The sequence below is a fragment of the Gossypium raimondii genome, chromosome 11, assembly GCF_025698545.1.
Source record: "Gossypium raimondii isolate GPD5lz chromosome 11, ASM2569854v1, whole genome shotgun sequence".
NCBI classification, from domain to species: Eukaryota; Viridiplantae; Streptophyta; class Magnoliopsida; order Malvales; family Malvaceae; genus Gossypium; species Gossypium raimondii.
In genome coordinates, this window is record NC_068575.1 from 53554227 (window position 1) to 53573526 (window position 19300).

A 19300-nucleotide genomic window follows, 5' to 3' on the forward strand; every position below is an offset into this window, starting at 1 on the left:
CAGAAAAGTGTTGTAATTGAATGATTGTATTAATTCCATCCTCCAGAGCATTTTGCACAATTATTTTGAATCTATCTCATGTTTGACCAAGCATTTCGATGGGACTTTGTTTAAATTGCAATAGCTCATCATTTGTCTTTAACATCACAAGCATGGATATAATCCTTAGTAAGAATCATTGCAAAAAAACTTCCCATATTGTAATAGTTCCCGGAGGCAACGCTTCTAACCATTCTTGAATCTAGCCTCTAAGGGCAAAAGGGATCAGCAGTAACTTGATTGCTTCTTCTGAAACTCCAACATAGCCTACCATGATACATATTTGTTCAAACTGTCTCGGAAAAGCTACATAGTCCATGGTTGAGTCGTCATTAAACTGCTTATTAGTTCTTAACCATGTCAATAAGGAGGGATTAATCTCAAATAGAATTGTATTCATTACTGGTCGGGCAATACTAGGCTTTAACTATATTCAGAGTTCTTGTTAGGATGACAAAATCTAAATTGCTCTATAACTTTTGTAATACTCTACTCTAAATAAGAGGGTTTTCTTTTAAATGGTAGGTCAGCAAAATTGAATGAGGAAGTTGTGGTAAATATTTGCTCCGCTCTATCCATCCTTGACTCTTTAAATTACCATTTTACCCCTTATAATATCTAATAAAAATGTTTCTAGACTAAAATTTTAAAATCTAGTAAATAAAAGATAAATAACATGAGTTATTGGTATGTTCTTATAATCTTTGTTTTATGATATTTTTAATTATTGTTATAATTATAGTTTTATTGAAAAAGAACTTCACTTTACCATATTAAGTTCTTATTATCTATTATGATAATTTTAAATTATTTAAATAATTTAAATTCCAAAAGAATTTAATAAATACGTTGCAAATTAATCTAAATATATTAGGAAGGATGAGTTGAATATAATTTAAGTAAAATGAAGTATATATTTATCTTATTTCTATTAATATTTTATTATCTAATGTATATAACATATATCATATATATATATTTAATTTTCAAATATCTTAAGTACATAATTAAATGTTTTCAATAATAAATATATATTACATAATTTATTTACTGTTTTTAAATACATGTACCTTTTTGCATTTCTAAAGTAACAATTACATCTATGATATATATAAAAGCACGTGTTTTGAAAAAATTTGGATTTGAAAATATCATTTATTATATGATAATAATAAAAGTAATATTAATTAATATGATAATATGTCAATGTGAAATTAATTAATATGGCCATATCTTTTAAAATTTCTACTAAAAAAATAGCATAATATATTAGAGTGATTCTATTTTAGTCTCTAAACAAAAACAAATTTCAATTTCATCATTAATATTTTCAACAATTGATTTTTTTAATCGCTTTTCCATTAAATAATTAAAGAACGCTGACATGGCCTATTTTATTGGCCTAATCACAAACATTTAATAAGTTGTTCCTTTAAAAGTGGACCATGTCGAGACCAATGGTCAAGGTGTTGCTAATGATCTTTCCAAGCATTGCATCCATCTCTTTCATCGGCGATTCGAGCTTAGCCTGTTTGAATGCATTGTCACAGCCTAGTATGTTTTCCACATTAGTGCCTAGCTCTGTGCTCAATTGGACAAGGTTATGATTGGAGATAGCTTCAAAGGATTTCTGATCACTGTTAAGAATGTTATTGTAGACGTCGATGCATGTTTGAAGGATGGGAACAACATTCTTAGGGGGTAGTAGGGTCCATTGAGAGCTTTGTAACCTCAGCTAATGCATCTTTGGTCTGGTTATCCATTGCTTCAATCCCAGCTTTAAGGACAGAAAGAGGCTCAATAGGAGTTTTCTCATCTAGGAATGGCATAGTTGCTATTATACATTCGACGGGGTGATCAGTGTTCCCACAAATTTGCTGAAGGGTAGGGTTGACACCGCTAGGTAGTATGCTTAATAAATTGTCAATACTTTCCAATGTTATACCATCAAATGCAAATGGAGATGGTGATTCAGACATAACCTCAATCATATCATAAAGTTCTGAAAAAGTAGGGCTAGAAGCGTCGGAAAGGGATGGAGGTGCATTGGTAGAGGTTGAGAAGGACAAGAGACAAGTGAAAGAGATAAGTGCAAGGATGAAATGGTTGATCCCCATGGTCCCTTCTCTTCTCCTCTCTTGGACCAAAGCAACACAATAAATTATAGGTAAGAGGGTTTGGTGTGTTAGGGAGTTGAAATTAGTGCAAAATTTATAGTGTTTTCTAGGCATGTATTGTGGATGGTAATTATGCCACACAATTTAATTTTAGCATATAGTTAGTTTTACACCTATTTTAACAGTTGAAGTTCACTTTTATCAATTTTCCTTCACATAAATTAGAGAAATTGGAAGTATAAAACAAGAAATATATAAATTAATTGTAATATGTAGGTTTAGACATTTAAGAAAATGAGACTTTATTTAAATTTGAAAATGTTGAAATTAGTGAATAAAATAAAAATAAAAATTCCCAGGTAATTACCTAAAATTACATCGTAACAAGGCTAGTTGTCAAACATGAAAAAAATATTGTTTTCAAAAGTTTGACACAATACACTTAGCAATCAAGGTCATTAAGCCAAGAGTTAGTTATTGGTAATGAGGCAAACCAACAAAAAGTAGTTAAGCAGCCTAAGAACCAGGTAGAGACACCTATAGGGAGGAACAGCACTAAAAGGCAACAGCCCTAAAAAACTATACCTGACACTCGCCAGGTTCGGGTATCGGATGATACAATAACCCAAATAACTTAATGATATTTCTGATTTTGCTTTAATTACATGCTTAAATGACTTAAATTTCAAAATCCAACTGTTATTAAAACTCATACATAATCAGTGATAAATTCTTACTACTTCGATCCCAAAAACTATTTAAAAATTGTAAATTAAGACTCAAATACATATATAAGAAACTTAAACCCTGAGGCATGACCTTTAGGGATGCCCCTCTATATACATGAACAACAACCCCGCCCATCACTAGTCTCTGGCAGTGTAGAGCTTAGTCCCTCCACTAAATTCCTGAGTCATCACCTACCCTGCATAAAATCAGTAAAAGTTATAAGTTCGGGAGAACTTAGCAAGATCCTATACAATGGTATCCATAGAATATTTCTTTGAAATTAAGAAAAATGAATATTTAAGCACAGATGAAAAACTCCCTGAAACTCGTAGGAAGATCTATAATTTCTCTAGCGTAGCCATTGCCTTGTTTTTTTCAAAAAAATTGTCAGTGGACATTACCACTCGCCAAAACTATGTTCTAAAAATTATTTTCTTATGGGTCTTAACCATGTTTATCATTATTCCAAACTTCTCTTAAACCCGTCAGGATATGCCTCAACACGGATTTTCCGCATTTGCTACCATGGATGTGGCACAACCAACTGGCATTTTAACCTAAACCTCGCCATAGCAGCAAATCTCTTCCTTGATCCTTTTGATCTACCCTGATCTCTATGCAAATTTGTTGTACTATTTCAGCAGTAACCTTCTTTTTGACTTAACCTATACATGTATCCTTTTTTTATATAAAGTCTTTTTTTTATCATCCTCATTCGCGGACTTGAATAAGATAATTGGTTGAATGAATCAGCACCCTCATTTCTTTCCCTAGCGGACTCGTACCCGTAATGTAACCCTAGAGTGCTTACTCTCTAGATCCCAATCTTCTTAAGATACTCCAATTTCTTAACAGTTCTTAATGGACTATTCCTACCAAACTTTACCTTTGGTAGTCCGACATAGTCTTCCCAATGCTATATAGTCTTGATGGACTTTTGTTTCTTCCAATAGTTTTTAACGGATTCAAAATAGTCCTTCACAGGCTTCTTTGATAAATGGTCCCCATAGACTTTTTCACACTAACAAGTCTTAGCCTAACATCCTCTTTCTTTGAAGATCTCTGGTGGACTTGTCGATCAAATCATTTAGCTTAAAATCTACTTCATTGACTCACCCATTGTACCCATTGTTAGATTATTCGCCAATCGTTGGTGAACTAATAATGAAGGATATCCCATACCTTAAATAGGGTACCCCTTCTATTACCCTTGCCTTGATAATACCACATATATACCAAATTCCTTTTTCCGTCACAATGTGGCGAATTCCCCTATTAACAGGCTTACCCGCATTCTCGGGCACTTCTATTAGCTATTCTCCTCTTCATAGTTAGGCTGTAACAGCCCAATTTTGACCCTAATCGAAATAGTGGTTTTGAGACCACAAATCTGAGTTTGAAAAATATTTTAATATTATTTTGTGTGTTTATGATGTGTGAATTTAAATGTGTGAAAGTTTCGTGAATTAATTTTGTTTTTTTTATGTGTTTAATTTGACAAAAGTATCAAATTGCATAAAATGTGAAGTTTGATTATTAAGGTGTAAAGTGTTTATTTAATGGTGGCTTTTAAATATGAGGTTCTTAAAGGGCAATTAGCCCATTTTAAAAGATAGTGGACGGCAATGATAGTTAATATATAGTTTTTATATATTAAATATAAAAGTTATAATAGTAATAGTATAATATTATATTATTATATCATTAAAACATAAAAGAAATAAGTTTTTTTTCTTCATTGTTTGTATCATGAAAACAAAAGAAAGAAACTTTGTTCTTCAAGCTTTAGCATTCGCCATCTTAGGGATTTCAATTCAAGGTTAGTTTGATTTTAGTTTTGATAATTTTTACGTTTTTGTGATCGTTGCTTTGAATACTTCAAAACCCATGTCTTAATTTTGTGAATTGTTGATGATTTGAGAAATGCCATTGATGAATGCTTGAGCTTGTGATAGTTGATGATGAAATATGAAAGATATGTGAAAGATTAACATGCTTTGTCTTTGAATTTTGATGAATTTGAGTAATTAGGGTTAAGTTGTAAAATAAAATTTTGAGGACTAAAATGTGAAATAAATGAAATGTGTGGGTTTGTATAGACACTAGGAATATTCGCCCTTAAGGAGTGTAGTCAAATTTTGTGTATTTTGTGTTTTGAGCAAAAGGATTAAATTGTGAAAATGTGAAATATTGGGGTTAAAAATGTAATTTGCCCATTTATATGTTCTTAGACTAAATTGAATGAAAATATGTTTAAATGAGATTTATTTGAATATGTTTAGATCAAGAAACCAAGAAATCAGATTTAGATCGGGGGAAATCAAAGGTAGTTGAGTAGTCGATCTATTAGTCGACGATATCCGAGGTAAGTTATTAAGCATACATATTTGTGTCGTTTTAAATTATCTTAACATCTAGGTAATTATGCTGAATTGAATTGATATATATATGTAGTGATAAAATTTTTGAAATATGACGAATTGAGTTGTCAACTTCCAACACTAAGTGTGCGAGTATGAAAATATACGATAATGAGATTAGCACTAAGTGTGCGAGTTTAATTGAAATGCACTAAGTGTTCGAGTATAAGGGTAAAGCACTAAGTGTGCGAGTTTGATTATTAAGCACTAAGTGTGCGTACTTATTAAATATTTTCGAAAGATTATTAATATCAGTATTTGATTTATCGAGAAATCATGAGTAATAAAGTGAGTAATAATTATTTTGGTGGTATTCAAGATTAAGTTTTGTAAGTATTAAACCTAGGTGGTGATTATAATTGGAATCATATTTATTTAAGATGATTCTTTATATTTTATGATAATAAAATGCATAATGTACTTGGCCTTGTACTTAAATTTGAAGAAATGCTTATAGTTGTGTTATTATATTGTTTTTTTTTTTTTTTGTAAATCATAGTATGAATTGAATAATTATATTATGCTATGGTAAGCTAAAGGTAAGATGATTTAGAAGTATGAATTGGTTAAATATTATTCTAGATGTCAAGTTAAATTGTAGAGTTTATTTGCTTGTAACTTACTAAGCTAAATTAGCTTACAATGTGTTGGATTATTGTTTTGATGTATAGATTTTGGTGATCGCTACGTGTTCGGGTGTCGTCAGCTAAGCTCATCACACTATCGGTGTCTTCTTTTGGTATTTTGCTACATTGTTTTCAAATATATGGCATGTATGCATAGTTAAAAATGTTGATTTTGAAACCAATGTGTTTGTGTAATTAAAAGCCATGCGAAAATGGCTTATCTCTTTTTGTTTGAATTTGATTTTGATACATATAGTTTAATGGACAATTTGGGGTATATGCTTATGTATCATGTGCATGATTAATTAGATTTGGATAATGTATATATTTGGCTTAGATATAAGTTCAATATTTTTTTTTCTTTTTAAGGATGTGATGACCGATTGTGTGGTGTAGGTTTGATTTAGTGTATGCATATTAAGCATGTAAATTGGGTATAAAATTAGAGGTTAATAGTGTATAATATGGTTCAAGTTTATCAAGGTCATATGCTTTAAAAATGGTAGTGAGAAAATAGGTACATTTTTGTGTTATAATTTGATGTATAATGCTGTCCATTTTGAGTATATTGATGCTGTCCATTTTAATGTATAATGCTGTCCAATTTTGAGTGTATTGATGCTGTCCATTTTAATGTATAATGCTGTCCAATTTTAATTATATTGATGCTGCCCATTTTAATGTATAATGCTGTTCAATTTTGAGTGTATTGATGCTGTCCAATTTTGAGTATATTGATGCTGCCCATTTTAATGTATAATGCTATCGAATTTTGAGTGTATTGATGCTGTCCATTTTTAATGTATAATGCTGTCCGATTTTAAGTATATTGATGCTGTCTAATTTGATGTATAATGCTGTCCATTTTGAGCATATTATTGCTGTCCAATTTGCTGAATAATCACTGTCCAAAATAGGGTTGGTTCCTTATGTCTGTAGTATGTTACATAGTTAATCATTTATTAATGAAATAAATGTATGCAAATAGTAGTTTTAATATTGGCTCGGCATAGGATATTTATTGATAAATGTAAATTTTAAAATGTTTTAAGTACATGATTGATATTTGATGTGAATTGTTAATGACTTATATTTTTGGCGAATAAATTGTTTTTGATAATTAAGTGAAATAAATTAGGATTTTAAATTTATATATTTACATATTCAAAACACATATTTATATACAGCTTGATATTTGGTTCATTCTGTTAAGTGTAATATTTCAATATTTAGTATCACTCCTTAATCCTAATTCGGCGACGGATATGGGTTAGGGGTGTTACATAGGCAGATTCTCTTACTATCCCATTTACCCGCATTCTTAGACACGTCGCATTCATCCAAATTTACTACTCTCTACATGAGTCATACAATGATCTCCCTTTTCCTGCCCTATTAGCTTATTGGTTCATCATCCTGGTAGACTTTATCTGACGTCATAGCCCAGCTATGGTCTTACACAACATACCTCTAATTTAATGTCCTAACGGACTTTTGGGAAATGTGCCCATATTGTAGTAAACATGTAGTTATTTTCTATGTATTTAAACGATGAATAAATAAATTTCAAATTTCACTGTTATGTCTTTTTTATTTCTATCTCTCATATTTTACATGCATAGAAAAATTGTGACAATCAAATATTAGCTCATTGATTATTTAAGTTCAAACTGATGATAAGTGGCATTGTAAGAACATTTACATTACAATAAAGATAACTTACTTCAGTAGATAATCTAAACGAGTCTGTAGTTCCGTAAAAGAATCAAAGTGAGCATTTGATTCAAATATTGAGAATGATTATTATGTCGTTTACAATTCCAATTGAGGAGATGGCTAGTCTTGGCTACCGGAGCAGTTGCCTCCACGGGTAGAGACATAGATGTATTTATTGGCAGAATGATACATTGGACTAGACTCAAGATGAACTAATTCTAAATTCGTTTGTGAATGAATTCACTTGTGACATTCATGGTGTGATTTACCTAAATCCTGAGTTAGTCACTGACCATGCGTATGTAACTCATGTGCTTTTATAAGTGGAGGCTTATGCTCTAAAGATGATCGAGCCGATAGCCGGTATGTTTGGTACATGACTTGTGTATGGCATGACTTTACTAGCAACAATTGTAACAGCTCGTTTTCAATAAAATCAGAACAGTAGTTTCAGAACCACAAATCTGAAGTCAGAGAAAGAATTTATTTTATTATTATTTTATGGTCTACTGTATGATAAAAATACAGTATAAAAATTTCGTTAAGAAATTTTACCGTTTACATACCTAATTTGATAAAAGGACTAAATTGCATTAAGTACAAAAGTTGAGTTCTAATAGCTATTGGTATTAAATAGCTATAGAATTTTAAATTGGAGGTCCTTATATAGTAAATAACCATTAAAATGCTTAATGGATAAGCATGACTTTAATGAATTATTAAAAGTAATTTTGGAAAGTAATGATTAAAGTTATATTAAATAAAAAATCTATTATCATTATCATCCACCAAAATAAAAGAAAAAAAAGAAACCTTAGCCATGGAAGCTTGAGATATTAGCAAGCTTATTTTGCTCAATTAAGTATGTATAATTGTCACGTTTTAATGATTTATATGTTTCGAGATCGTAGTAGCTTAATCTACCTAACTCGGGATTAATTTGCAAAATAATTAAAGTATTAGGGTTTTCCATTGATGAGTATGCTTTAATTATTACTTTTATGATAGAAAATGAAAGGTTGTTGTTAGATAAACAACTTTTGTAAAGAGAATTTTCTTTGAAATTATTAATTAGGGACTAAATTGAAAATATGAGAAATTTATGGTAAAATTGTAAATTTTATAAAATCTATGGGCTTCTATTAATAGGTATAAAAATTTGCTAGGCTTGAGTAAGGATTAAATTGCATGAAAGTTATATTCCGAGCCTAAGGACTAAATTGTAATAAATTAACAGTATAGGGGAAAAATAGTAATTTTGCCAAAAATATGTGTTGGACTAAATTGAATATGAATTATATTAAATTGAGTTAAATTCATTCGTATAGATCTTGTCAGACCTCGTACAGAGCTAAATCGAGATAAAGAGAAAATATCAGATTAGTTGCCTCTGTATCTACGTACACTTATTGAGGTAAGTTCGTGTAATTAAATTGTACATTAACATGTGTTAAATTGATTTATTGTTTGTGAATTGTACAATTATCATGTATAAGTACCGATCGCATATCCGATGATTATCGAGTCTAGTTTGAACTTTATGAAATCCGTAGGATACAAATGACATGTCATTAGGGTTACCAATTTTGGTTGGAGTCTTGCATGTGTTGCGGACACACCACAGCTCTTATGAGCTTTCCGATAATTTTCTCACATGAACTTCCCGTTATTCAGCTCGCATGAGCTTCCTGTTATACAGCTCGCAAGAGCTTCCCGTTATTCAGCTCGAAGGAGCTTCCCGTTTATAGCTTGTATGAGCATACATGAATATGTATTGACGAATTACAGTTCAGTACACCTTGTGTGTACTACCCGTGCATCCAACAATATTCTAAATGGTTCAACAGGCACAATCTGTTTTGAAATTATATGAGTCCGATATGAACTATTACCGGTATATACATGAAATTCATGAAATGTGATTACTTGATGAATTCATCCATGTGAGATGAATCTTATATGTGAATTACATGGCTAACATGTTGAAGATATGTGTTTAGGCTTTTGGCCAAAATGGTTTGGATATGTTTATATTCTTACCTTAAATGTGATTAAATGGTAAGTTAAATTTTGTATTATACGAACTTACTATGCTTAAGTTGTCATTTAGGTATATATGAATTTGTTCATTTAGGTAAATGTCAACGCATATATGAATTTGGTCATTTAGGTAAATTTGAATATTTGGTTGACATGTTTTTAAGTTGTCATTTGAGGTGCCTAAGGGCACATTGGTTGTATGTGATTATAATTCATGATTAAGACTTGAATTTGGTTTGTTTTGAATGGCTTGTTGTGGCTTGTTGATGTGCAAAAATATTGGGTTAAGTTGATGTCAAATTGGGTAAGAAATGTGGCTTGGAAAATGACCTATTTTTATCCACACGGGCAGGGACACGGGCGTGTGTCTCAGCCGTGCAACTTTGAAAATTTTAATGTTTTTTGAAAAATTCTTTGAGTACCCGATTTAGTCCCGACTTGATTTTAACGTGTATTTTGGGCCCCGAGGGCGCGTATATGGGACAATATGTATGATTTCGATTGATTTTTGATATGAATGTTATATTATGTGAAATTTCTGATTAATTGATCTATAAATTTTGGTAATGCTCCGTAATCCTGTTCCGGCGATGGATTCGGGTTAGGGGTGCTACAACAGTGGAATTCATAACTCAATTAAAGATTTAACGATATCCTCTCATTGGTATTGTGTGGATTGATAAATATGGAACGTGGTCACGAGTTGCTTGTTCTCGAATGAGCAATTTATCACAGTCATTTGTTGACAGTGATCATATTAATCATTAAAAAAAATTGTGACAATGAGATAAAATAGGATTGTATTAAGTGAATATATTTAACTCAAAGGAATCAATGACATCATATAAGGGTAACACATACATAACGAGGTCATTGGATAAAGTAATTGGATGAATTGCTTTCGTAAAGAGTATACAATAAGGAGTTTTCAATCATGGTACTTCTTGTGGACTGACTCCATGATTAAGTAATGACGAGTTATCGAAACGATGCTTCCGGACAAAATTGCAATTACTAGAGCCTAATTGTATATGTCTGATTGGTCCCTCTACTAGCTCAACAAAAGCTCAATCGGACTGCTTTTGAATCAGAAGAAAATTCTACGACTTTGAAAATAATTTAATTGAGTCGATTTATTCGATGTGGAATTAAATTGGGCGGTCGTAAAAATTGTTCAACTAGAGAATTTGATTAAAGAATTTTCTTGAAAATTTAATATGGAAAATCTATGTGATTTTTTGGAAAATTAATTTTGGTCAAGTAAAATTAAATTAATCAAATTAATTAAAATTAATATGATATTTTTAGAAATTAATTTTCAAGTCAGACAATTGGCTTAATGGGTAATTGAACTTGGAAATTGGACTTGACATTGTAAATTGGGCCCGATAGCCTAAAATCGAGACCAAGACCCAAAAACTAGTTGAATCGGGTTTGATACATGAAATCGGGCCGATCGTCCAATCGGTGGCTGGATTGGAGTGGTCGAGCTATCACTGGCTCGGATCGAACTAGCGACAATCGAACCTACTCGGGTCTTGGTTGCTTTCTGATCATGCATTTGATTGCCCGGCAAATGGTCGACGGCGAATGTTTTTCAGTGGTTGAGTAGTGGAAGAATTACACTCGTATTGGGACTCTACCAAAGAATTTTATTTCAGATTAACTATTACAAAAATAATATTATTTTAATAGATTTAATATTAAATTTAATTTAATACGTATCTTAAAAATATTTTATTAATTTAATATTAAAGTGATTATCTTAATATTAAATTTAATTTAATATTTATCTTGTAGATAAATATTCTATTAATTTAATAAGATTTAATATTAAATTTAATCCAAGATAAATATTATATTAATCTAATATTAAAATGATTAAGTTTAATCATAGTTGAACTGTTTAAACTCTCCTATATAAAGATAGTCTTGGGTCATTATTAACACACACTTGAATTCAAGAGAAAGTTTAGAGAGAAAATTCTTTGAAGATATTATTTTAAAAAATTTCTAGAGTTATTTTTCTTATTTACAACTTGGCTCAAAAATTTAGAGAAATTGCAAAATTACCCCATTGGTAATTTTTGTGAAATATTTTCTAATTCGAAGCGAGTCCACAGTTTATATGACAACCATATATCGGTTGTGTAACAGCCCGATTTTAGCTAAATCATAAATTTGAAGTCGTAAAAATTATTTTAATATTATTTTTGATGTTTACAGTATGTGAATTAAAATGTGTGAAAATTTCGTGTGAAAATTTTATCGTTTGTGTGCTCAATTTGATAAAAGGGTTTAATCGCATAAAATGCAAAAGTTGCATGCTATTTGTTAAAGTGCTTAAATGATGATCGTTGAGTAATATGAAATCCTCATTATGCAATAAGACCTTGCTTGATGATGATGGACAATAATGACCTTATATAAGATTTTTGCATGTTATTTCATTAATGGCTTTTAGGTAATTTGGGAATTAAATTAATAAAACAAAACAAATTTTTTGTTCATATTTTTCATCACCATTGCCGAAAAACAAAAGAAAAAGAAATTTTTGAAGCTTCATTAAGTTAGGCACTTGTATAGCTAGATTAAGGTATGTTCTTTGCTCGGTTTTTTATAATTCTTACGTTTTTGAGATCGTTGTTCTGAATACTAGAAAGCCCATGCTTGAATTTTTGAATTTGTTGTGGATTTTTTTATTTGCCATTGATGAGGGCTTGTTGTTTTTGTTGTTTGATGATGAAAAATAAATTCTTGTTGATAGATTATTATGTTTAATTAAGTGATTTTTAGTAAAAATGTGTATTAAGGATTAAATTGTGAATTTTTTAAATTGAAGGATCAAAATGTAAAATAAATTAAATATATGGGCTTATATGAACCAATGGAATATTCAGCCAAGCTTAGGTGTGGTAAAATGTTGAATATTTTGTGTTTTGTGAATTAGGGACTAAATTGTGAAAAATGTGAAATATTAGGGGCTAAAATGCAATTTGCCCATTTATGTGTTTTTGGATGAATTTGAATAAATATATGATTAAACAAGTCAAAATTTTATTGAATTAGATCAAGAAAAGAAGAAATCGGATTTAGATCGGGGGAAATCAAAAGTTGTCGAATAGTCGCCCCGTTCCGTTCGTCTTCGTCCGAGGTAAGTTCGTAAGTGAATAAATGATGTTAAATTGAATGTATTTATTTTATACATAGCTGAATTGTATATAGGTATAACTATATTGTCGAATTAAATTTAGCATAGATTGATTAGTTACGAGCTTAATTTGATTGATTTACAACATCCAAAAGCTGTTCGAACCACAGGAAATCCGATATGTGATATCGTGTAAGACCACGTCTGGGACGTTGGCATCTATTTGAGATTTACGTGTAAGATCATGTCTGGGACATTGCCATCGTATATGATTACGTGTAAGACCCTGTCTGGGACAGTGGCATCGTTATTTGATTACATGTAAGACCACGTCTGGGATGTTGGCATTGTACAAGCTTTTTGAACTATCTGAGTAACCTTTTTGATTCTGAATGGTACAAAGGGAAATGATACGGAAAAAAACCGAATGTGAATTCAAATTAAATGATTCATGTATGTTTGAGTTATATGAAATTGGGAAGTAAAGGTAAGTAGTGTAGTATAACATAAAAGTATGAACTAATCACTTGATTATGAATTATATATATTCTTTGAAAAGAAAATTATTTGCTTATGACTTACTAAGCTATTTAGCTTACTGTGTGTGTTTGTTTGTTCATTATTTTATAGATTTTGGAAGCTAGCTACGAGCTTGGGGATCGTCAAGAAAGTCCGTCACACTATCGATTTTTATTTCGGTATTTTAAAAGCTTGAAACTTTGAACATATGGCATGTATAGGCTAGTATTTGTTTTGGTTGGTCTTGAAACTTGTATATATTTAGCCATGCGAAAATGGCTCAATCTTTATGCTAAAGCTCTAATGTTTAAGTGATTTTTTATCATGAAACATGCGTGTGGAAATCTTAATATATAGATGTGTTTTGATTGTTAATGAAGTTTATGTTATGTATTTTCGGTAATGGTGTATATTATGTGGTGTGTTAGTATTTGATTTTGGTATGAAGTAATGATATATAGATATGTGACTTATGATTAGTTCACTTTGGTATTTGCTTATTACTTGAGTTTATTATAGAAAAATGTTCCATTGTATATATGCTTGTGTTGTTTTAAAGTATGATTCGGTAATGGATGATTACAAGCTTGGTTTATGGAACATAGGTCAAGTAACGGTTAAGTCATTATTTTTGATTGGTTATTTAGATGCGAATGGTGATAGTAAATTATGGATATGTTTTATGGTGGCTTGGTTTGATCATAAGAGTTTGAATTTCTGGACCGAATATATGAAAAATGAAACGGTTGAACATATGTTATTTGGTTGATTGTTTTAGTACGAATCTAAATGGTAAATGATGATTATGAATTTGGTATGTTTTGGGTAGATTAAATGGATAGTTAAAAGTATCAAAATAATGTTAATATTATAATAGGTATGCACATATGTGTGCTTGTAAATTTAGTTTAGATATATGGTTTATTTTGGTAAGCCTAAGATCTTCATAACAGTGTGATCGAATCACTGAACTAGTTTAAGTTATTAAGCTTATTTCCGAGTATATATGTGTATGATGTTTGTTATGTGATTTGGTATGGAATAATGATAAGCATAATGTACATTCGACCAAGATGTTAACTTATTTTAAAGTATGTTTGTGGCATATGATATGGGATGGAATGGTATGAAATTTTTGTTTATATTTGGTGATTGAATTTATGACCATTTAGATAGATAACAATGTTAGTTAACGGTTATAAACGACTAGTTATAAGTAAAATAAATGTGCTTGCTAACGTTAAGATCATGTGTATTTGGTTATAAATTCGGCTTGTGATGGCTAGAAATAATCATGATTTCTAATGACAAGGTTAGATTAATATTGAATGGTAAAATGGTTGTGTTACTTTCAAGTTTAAATTTAATAGCCGTAATAGGTAATAAGTGAATTGGTTGTGTGAGTGCAAATTTTTGGCATCATAATTAGCATGCAAATGGGTGTATTACGATTGTATTTTGTGCTTTTATTATGGTTTATAGTGATAGGATAAAATGCGCATAATATATGTTACATTAGAAATATGTTCGGATATATGGTAATGACATTAAGGTTACATATATGTTTGAATGCCTTTATGTATGCACAGGGAAATTATCATCTATTAAGATCATTTAAAATTTGATTATTTGAATGATTAAAATGAAATGTACTTATGATTTGTATAATTGGGTTTATATTACCTTAAACATGAATAGTAATGGACAACTCTCCTAAGTTGTGTACTGTTCGTAATGCCTTGTAATCCGACGACGGATATGGGTTAGGGGTGTTACAGGTTGTCCCAATGCCAACTGGTAATACAGAAACTCACCTTAAATCATTTCTCCTTGTTAGCTTAGCTTGTCCAAATGCCAGAGTCTTCTTCGTCCTGGCAGTTGAGCATGACAATCATATATCAGTTAAATCGAAGACGTTTAAACCTTAAAACCCATAACCCACTTTACAAAAACTTAATAGGAAATCTTTATTCTCTCCCTTCCTCGAATACTTGAGTATAGAAAGATAAGAAAACTTATCGGTTCCCCTATTTCTCTACTTCCAGACTTAAATTCTTGCGACTTTCACTCCATGCAGGGCTCTCTTAGATCTTCCTCTTATTCGGAACAATTGAAGAAGACGATATAAGGAAAAAGAAGGTTATAAACTGATTGAGGAGAATTCCTCAGACACACACACACACATAAACATATATATATCCTAATTTAACACAGATTCCATAGTCCATCCAAGCCAACCATCGCTTATTATTCTATCCACCACTAAGGAACCGGCCGATTCCAACCTAACCAAACTAGAATCGAAATCTAATTATTTGCCTGGTAGTTACAAAGCTTTCCAAAAATTCCCAGTAAAGTTCGCCAACTCACTAATTTGCTCAATTAACTCCCAAGGTTCCTTTAAGTTCGAGTCCTAAAGGAAATCTGGGTGTGACAAATAGCTAACTCTTGGCTTGACAACCATTGATTACTAAATGTACTATGTCAAACTATTGAAAACAATATTTATCATGTTTGACAACTAGCCTTCTTATTTTGACATAATAATTGTCAATCATATAAGCCATAACTTGTATTGAACAAACATAACAAAACGTTGCAAATTTAGGTAATTACCTTAGAATCTTTTATTTTATTCACTAATTTCAACATTTCCAAATGTAAAGAACATCTCGTTTTCTTAAAGTTTTAGACATACATATTACCATTAATTTATAATTTTCTTGTTTTATATTTCCCATTTCTCCTCCAATTTATGTGAAGGAAAATTGAAGAAGTGAAATTCAACCATTAAAATATATGTAAAACCAACTATATGCTAAAATTAGATTGTGCGGACATAATTACCTTGCACAATACATGCTTAGAAAACACTATAAAATTTGCATTAATTCCAATTCCCTAACACATCAAACCACTTTACCCTTTTTCTCTTATTGTGTCACTTTTGTCCAAGAGTGGAGAAGAGAAAAGACCATGGGAATCAACCATTTCATCATTGCACTTATCTCCCTCACTTGTCTCTTCTCCTTCTCAGCCTCTACCAATGCACCTCTACCCCTTTCCGACGCTTCTAGCCCTACTTCTTCAAAACTTCATGATATGATTGAGGTCATGTTTGAATCGCCATCTCCATTTGCATTTGATGGTACAACGTTGGAAAGTATTGATGATGTATTAAGCATACTACCTGGCAGCGTCGACCCTGCCCTTCAGAAAATCTGTGGGAACACCGATCACCCCGTTGAATGTATAAAAGCAACTATGCTGTTCCTAGATGAGAAAACTCCTATTGAGCCTCTTTCTGTCCTTAAAGCTGGGATTGAAGCAATGGATAACCAAACCAAAGATGCTTTGGCTGAGGTTACAAAGCTCTCTATGGACCCTACTACCCCTAAAAATGTTGTTCCTATACTTCAAAAATGCATCGATGTCTACAATAACATTCTTAATAGTGATCAAAAATCCCTTGAAGCCATCTCCAATCGAAACCTTGTCCAATTGAGCATAGAGCTAGGCGCTAATGTGGAAAACGTACTTGGCTGTGACAATGCATTCAAACAGGCTAAGCTCGAATCGCCGATAAAGAAGATGGATGCAATGCTTGCAAAGATTGTTAGCAACACCTTGACCATTGGTGTCGACATGGTCCACTTTTAAAGGAAGAACTTATTAAAAGTTTGTTATTAAGCCAATAAAGAAGGCCATATCAACATTCTTTTAGCAAATTAATGGAACAAGAAAAAAAATTCAAATGTGACACTGAAAATTTGTTTTTATTTGGTGACCAAAATAGAAGCACTCTAATATTTGGATGATAGTTTTTGTAATTTACCCTATATAAATATTGATAATAATATTACAAAAATTGTTCTTGCTTCAACCATTGCTTTAGGTTAGGTTTGAAGAAGAGTAAAAGAATAACATTATCTTGAACTTTCATGTAAATATTTCAAAGATTAACTTTAAAAATTAATTAAGTATTTTGAGATAAGATCAAAGTTTATTATGTACACCAAGAATTCGAGGCTAACTATTAATTTTTAAATTTAATATCATTAAATTTAATCCGCTATTGATGTATTTAAGCTTAAAACATAATTGGTAACACTTCATTAAATTTTGAGAATAAATTAAAACAAATTAAATAATATTAAAAATTGTTTTAGATAAAATAAAAAATCCAACTTCCCAAAATTAGTTTGAAATAAATATAATTAATATTAAAAAATATTTAAATATTATAATTCTTGATTTTTTCCTCAATCATCTCCGATGAATAAGGATTCCTGCTTGTCAAGTTGTTGAATTTGTAATGCAATTTCTTCGTTTAACTTCATAAGCAAAAAGTCATTTTTCTTTACAAAGAATCAATAAATTAACTTGCTTTTCTTTGCATCATAGTTATCTTAAAATAAATAACAGATTTTAAGTATTTTAATGTTCTAATCAGATAGTTTATCTCGTCAAACAAAATCACATATAAGCTCTATTGTTATTTAGAATATTTACTTTTTTCATTAATATTATAAATTTCGAATCACATTAGTCATTTTGGCCTTCTTTTTAATCAATTGAGCCCTACATCTTTCAAGTTTGGTTAAATTGATAAAATTTGGACGTAAAATGTCTGACTTATTTGTTTATGTCGCACTAAATGCAATTAATTTTAAAAGAAAAATTTTAAAATTGTGAATATTTTATAAAATTAGAAAATATTAATTTTACATCATGTGATAAACTCAATTGAGTACATATGTAATCGATTTTCAATTACATGTATAAACTCAACTAATTTCAATTCCATCCTTCTATAACCCTATATTATAAAAAATTATAGAAATATTATACCAATTTCAAAATTCATGCATTTTTGTCCTGATTTTCAAAACTAACAATTAAACTTTACAAACTTGTCATTTTTCACTTCTAAGCTTAAAATCTAACAATTTAGCACCAAAAACTTCAAAAAATCAAAAATAAAAACTTTAACAATTTTACAAATTGGTACACAGATTAGCTAAATTAAGCTTCCGGAACCTCAAAAATATAAAATTTACAAGAAACGGACTTAAAATCACTTTCCAATTTAGGGACCAAAGTTTGAAAGCTTTGAAACCCTTTTTTTTCTTCTTAGCTACAGTGGGGAGAATATGAACATGGAAAATGACCATTTTTTCTTTAATTTATCTTTTATACTAAAAATTAAACTTTAATTAATTATAATTAACTTAATTAATTAACAATTAATAATGTTAGCCTTAATTAGCGAATTAGGTGGATGATAGTTGTACACCATCACCATTCACTATATCAAAAAGAGGCCCAATTGATCAATTGCTCCTTCAATTAATTAAAAATTTATAGCGATAATTTAGTCCTTATATCTTAATTAACTACTCAATTGACAAAATTAAGGGATTAAACTTTAAGTAAACTTTATACTAACCTCGTAAATATTAAATAATGATATTTAAGGACTCGAATATCGAAAATGGGGTTATGAAACCACTACTTCCGACACCACTGAAAAACGGGTTGTTACGACTCTGTCGTCGGTTGCATGGTTTCACTTCTGTTCACCACCTCCCACAAGTCTTGGCCACTCAAATCCCATAACTCACATTCAACCTTTAATTTGAATCCATTGGGGCAAAAATTACATCGTTGCCCTTCTTCAGTAGAAATAAAAAATTTACCATTTAGTCACTATACTTATCATTTTTGAAGAAATCTAGTCTCTATAGGCTAGAAGATTATTAAATTAAAGAATTGTTGTGGTAACTGCTTCACCATGGTTCTACACATTTCAACAACAGTGCAACTCTTGCATTTTGCTACGCGATTCTACTCAGATGTATAAGGTGTTGTGAACTCTTTGTTGATGCTATTTGCTTCACAAAAAGTGTTGAATTCTATTGACATAAACTCACCTCCCCTATA

General features: G+C 30.6%; 2 protein-coding genes across 2 annotated transcripts; one reads left to right on the forward strand and one right to left on the reverse strand.

Moving 5' to 3' along the window:
• Positions 1 to 1733: 1733 nt before the first annotated feature.
• On the reverse strand, positions 1734 to 2156 carry LOC105800946 (uncharacterized). Its single transcript, XM_012632300.1, has one exon. It carries the CDS (start codon positions 2154 to 2156, stop codon positions 1734 to 1736), a length of 423 nt encoding a protein of 140 aa, XP_012487754.1.
• Positions 2157 to 16265: 14109 nt separating this feature from the next.
• LOC105802944 (uncharacterized) lies at positions 16266 to 17240 on the forward strand. The gene has a single exon (XM_012634858.2). It carries the CDS (start codon positions 16334 to 16336, stop codon positions 17015 to 17017), a length of 684 nt encoding a protein of 227 aa, XP_012490312.1. The 5' UTR covers positions 16266 to 16333; the 3' UTR covers positions 17018 to 17240.
• Positions 17241 to 19300: the final 2060 nt, after the last annotated feature.

What these genes read in the sequence shown, in the direction of transcription:
- LOC105800946 (XM_012632300.1), bottom strand. Translation starts at nt 2,156, where the DNA reads ATGGGGATCAACCATTTCATCCTTGCACTTATCTCTTTCACTTGTCTC.
- LOC105802944 (XM_012634858.2), top strand. Translation starts at nt 16,334, where the DNA reads ATGGGAATCAACCATTTCATCATTGCACTTATCTCCCTCACTTGTCTC.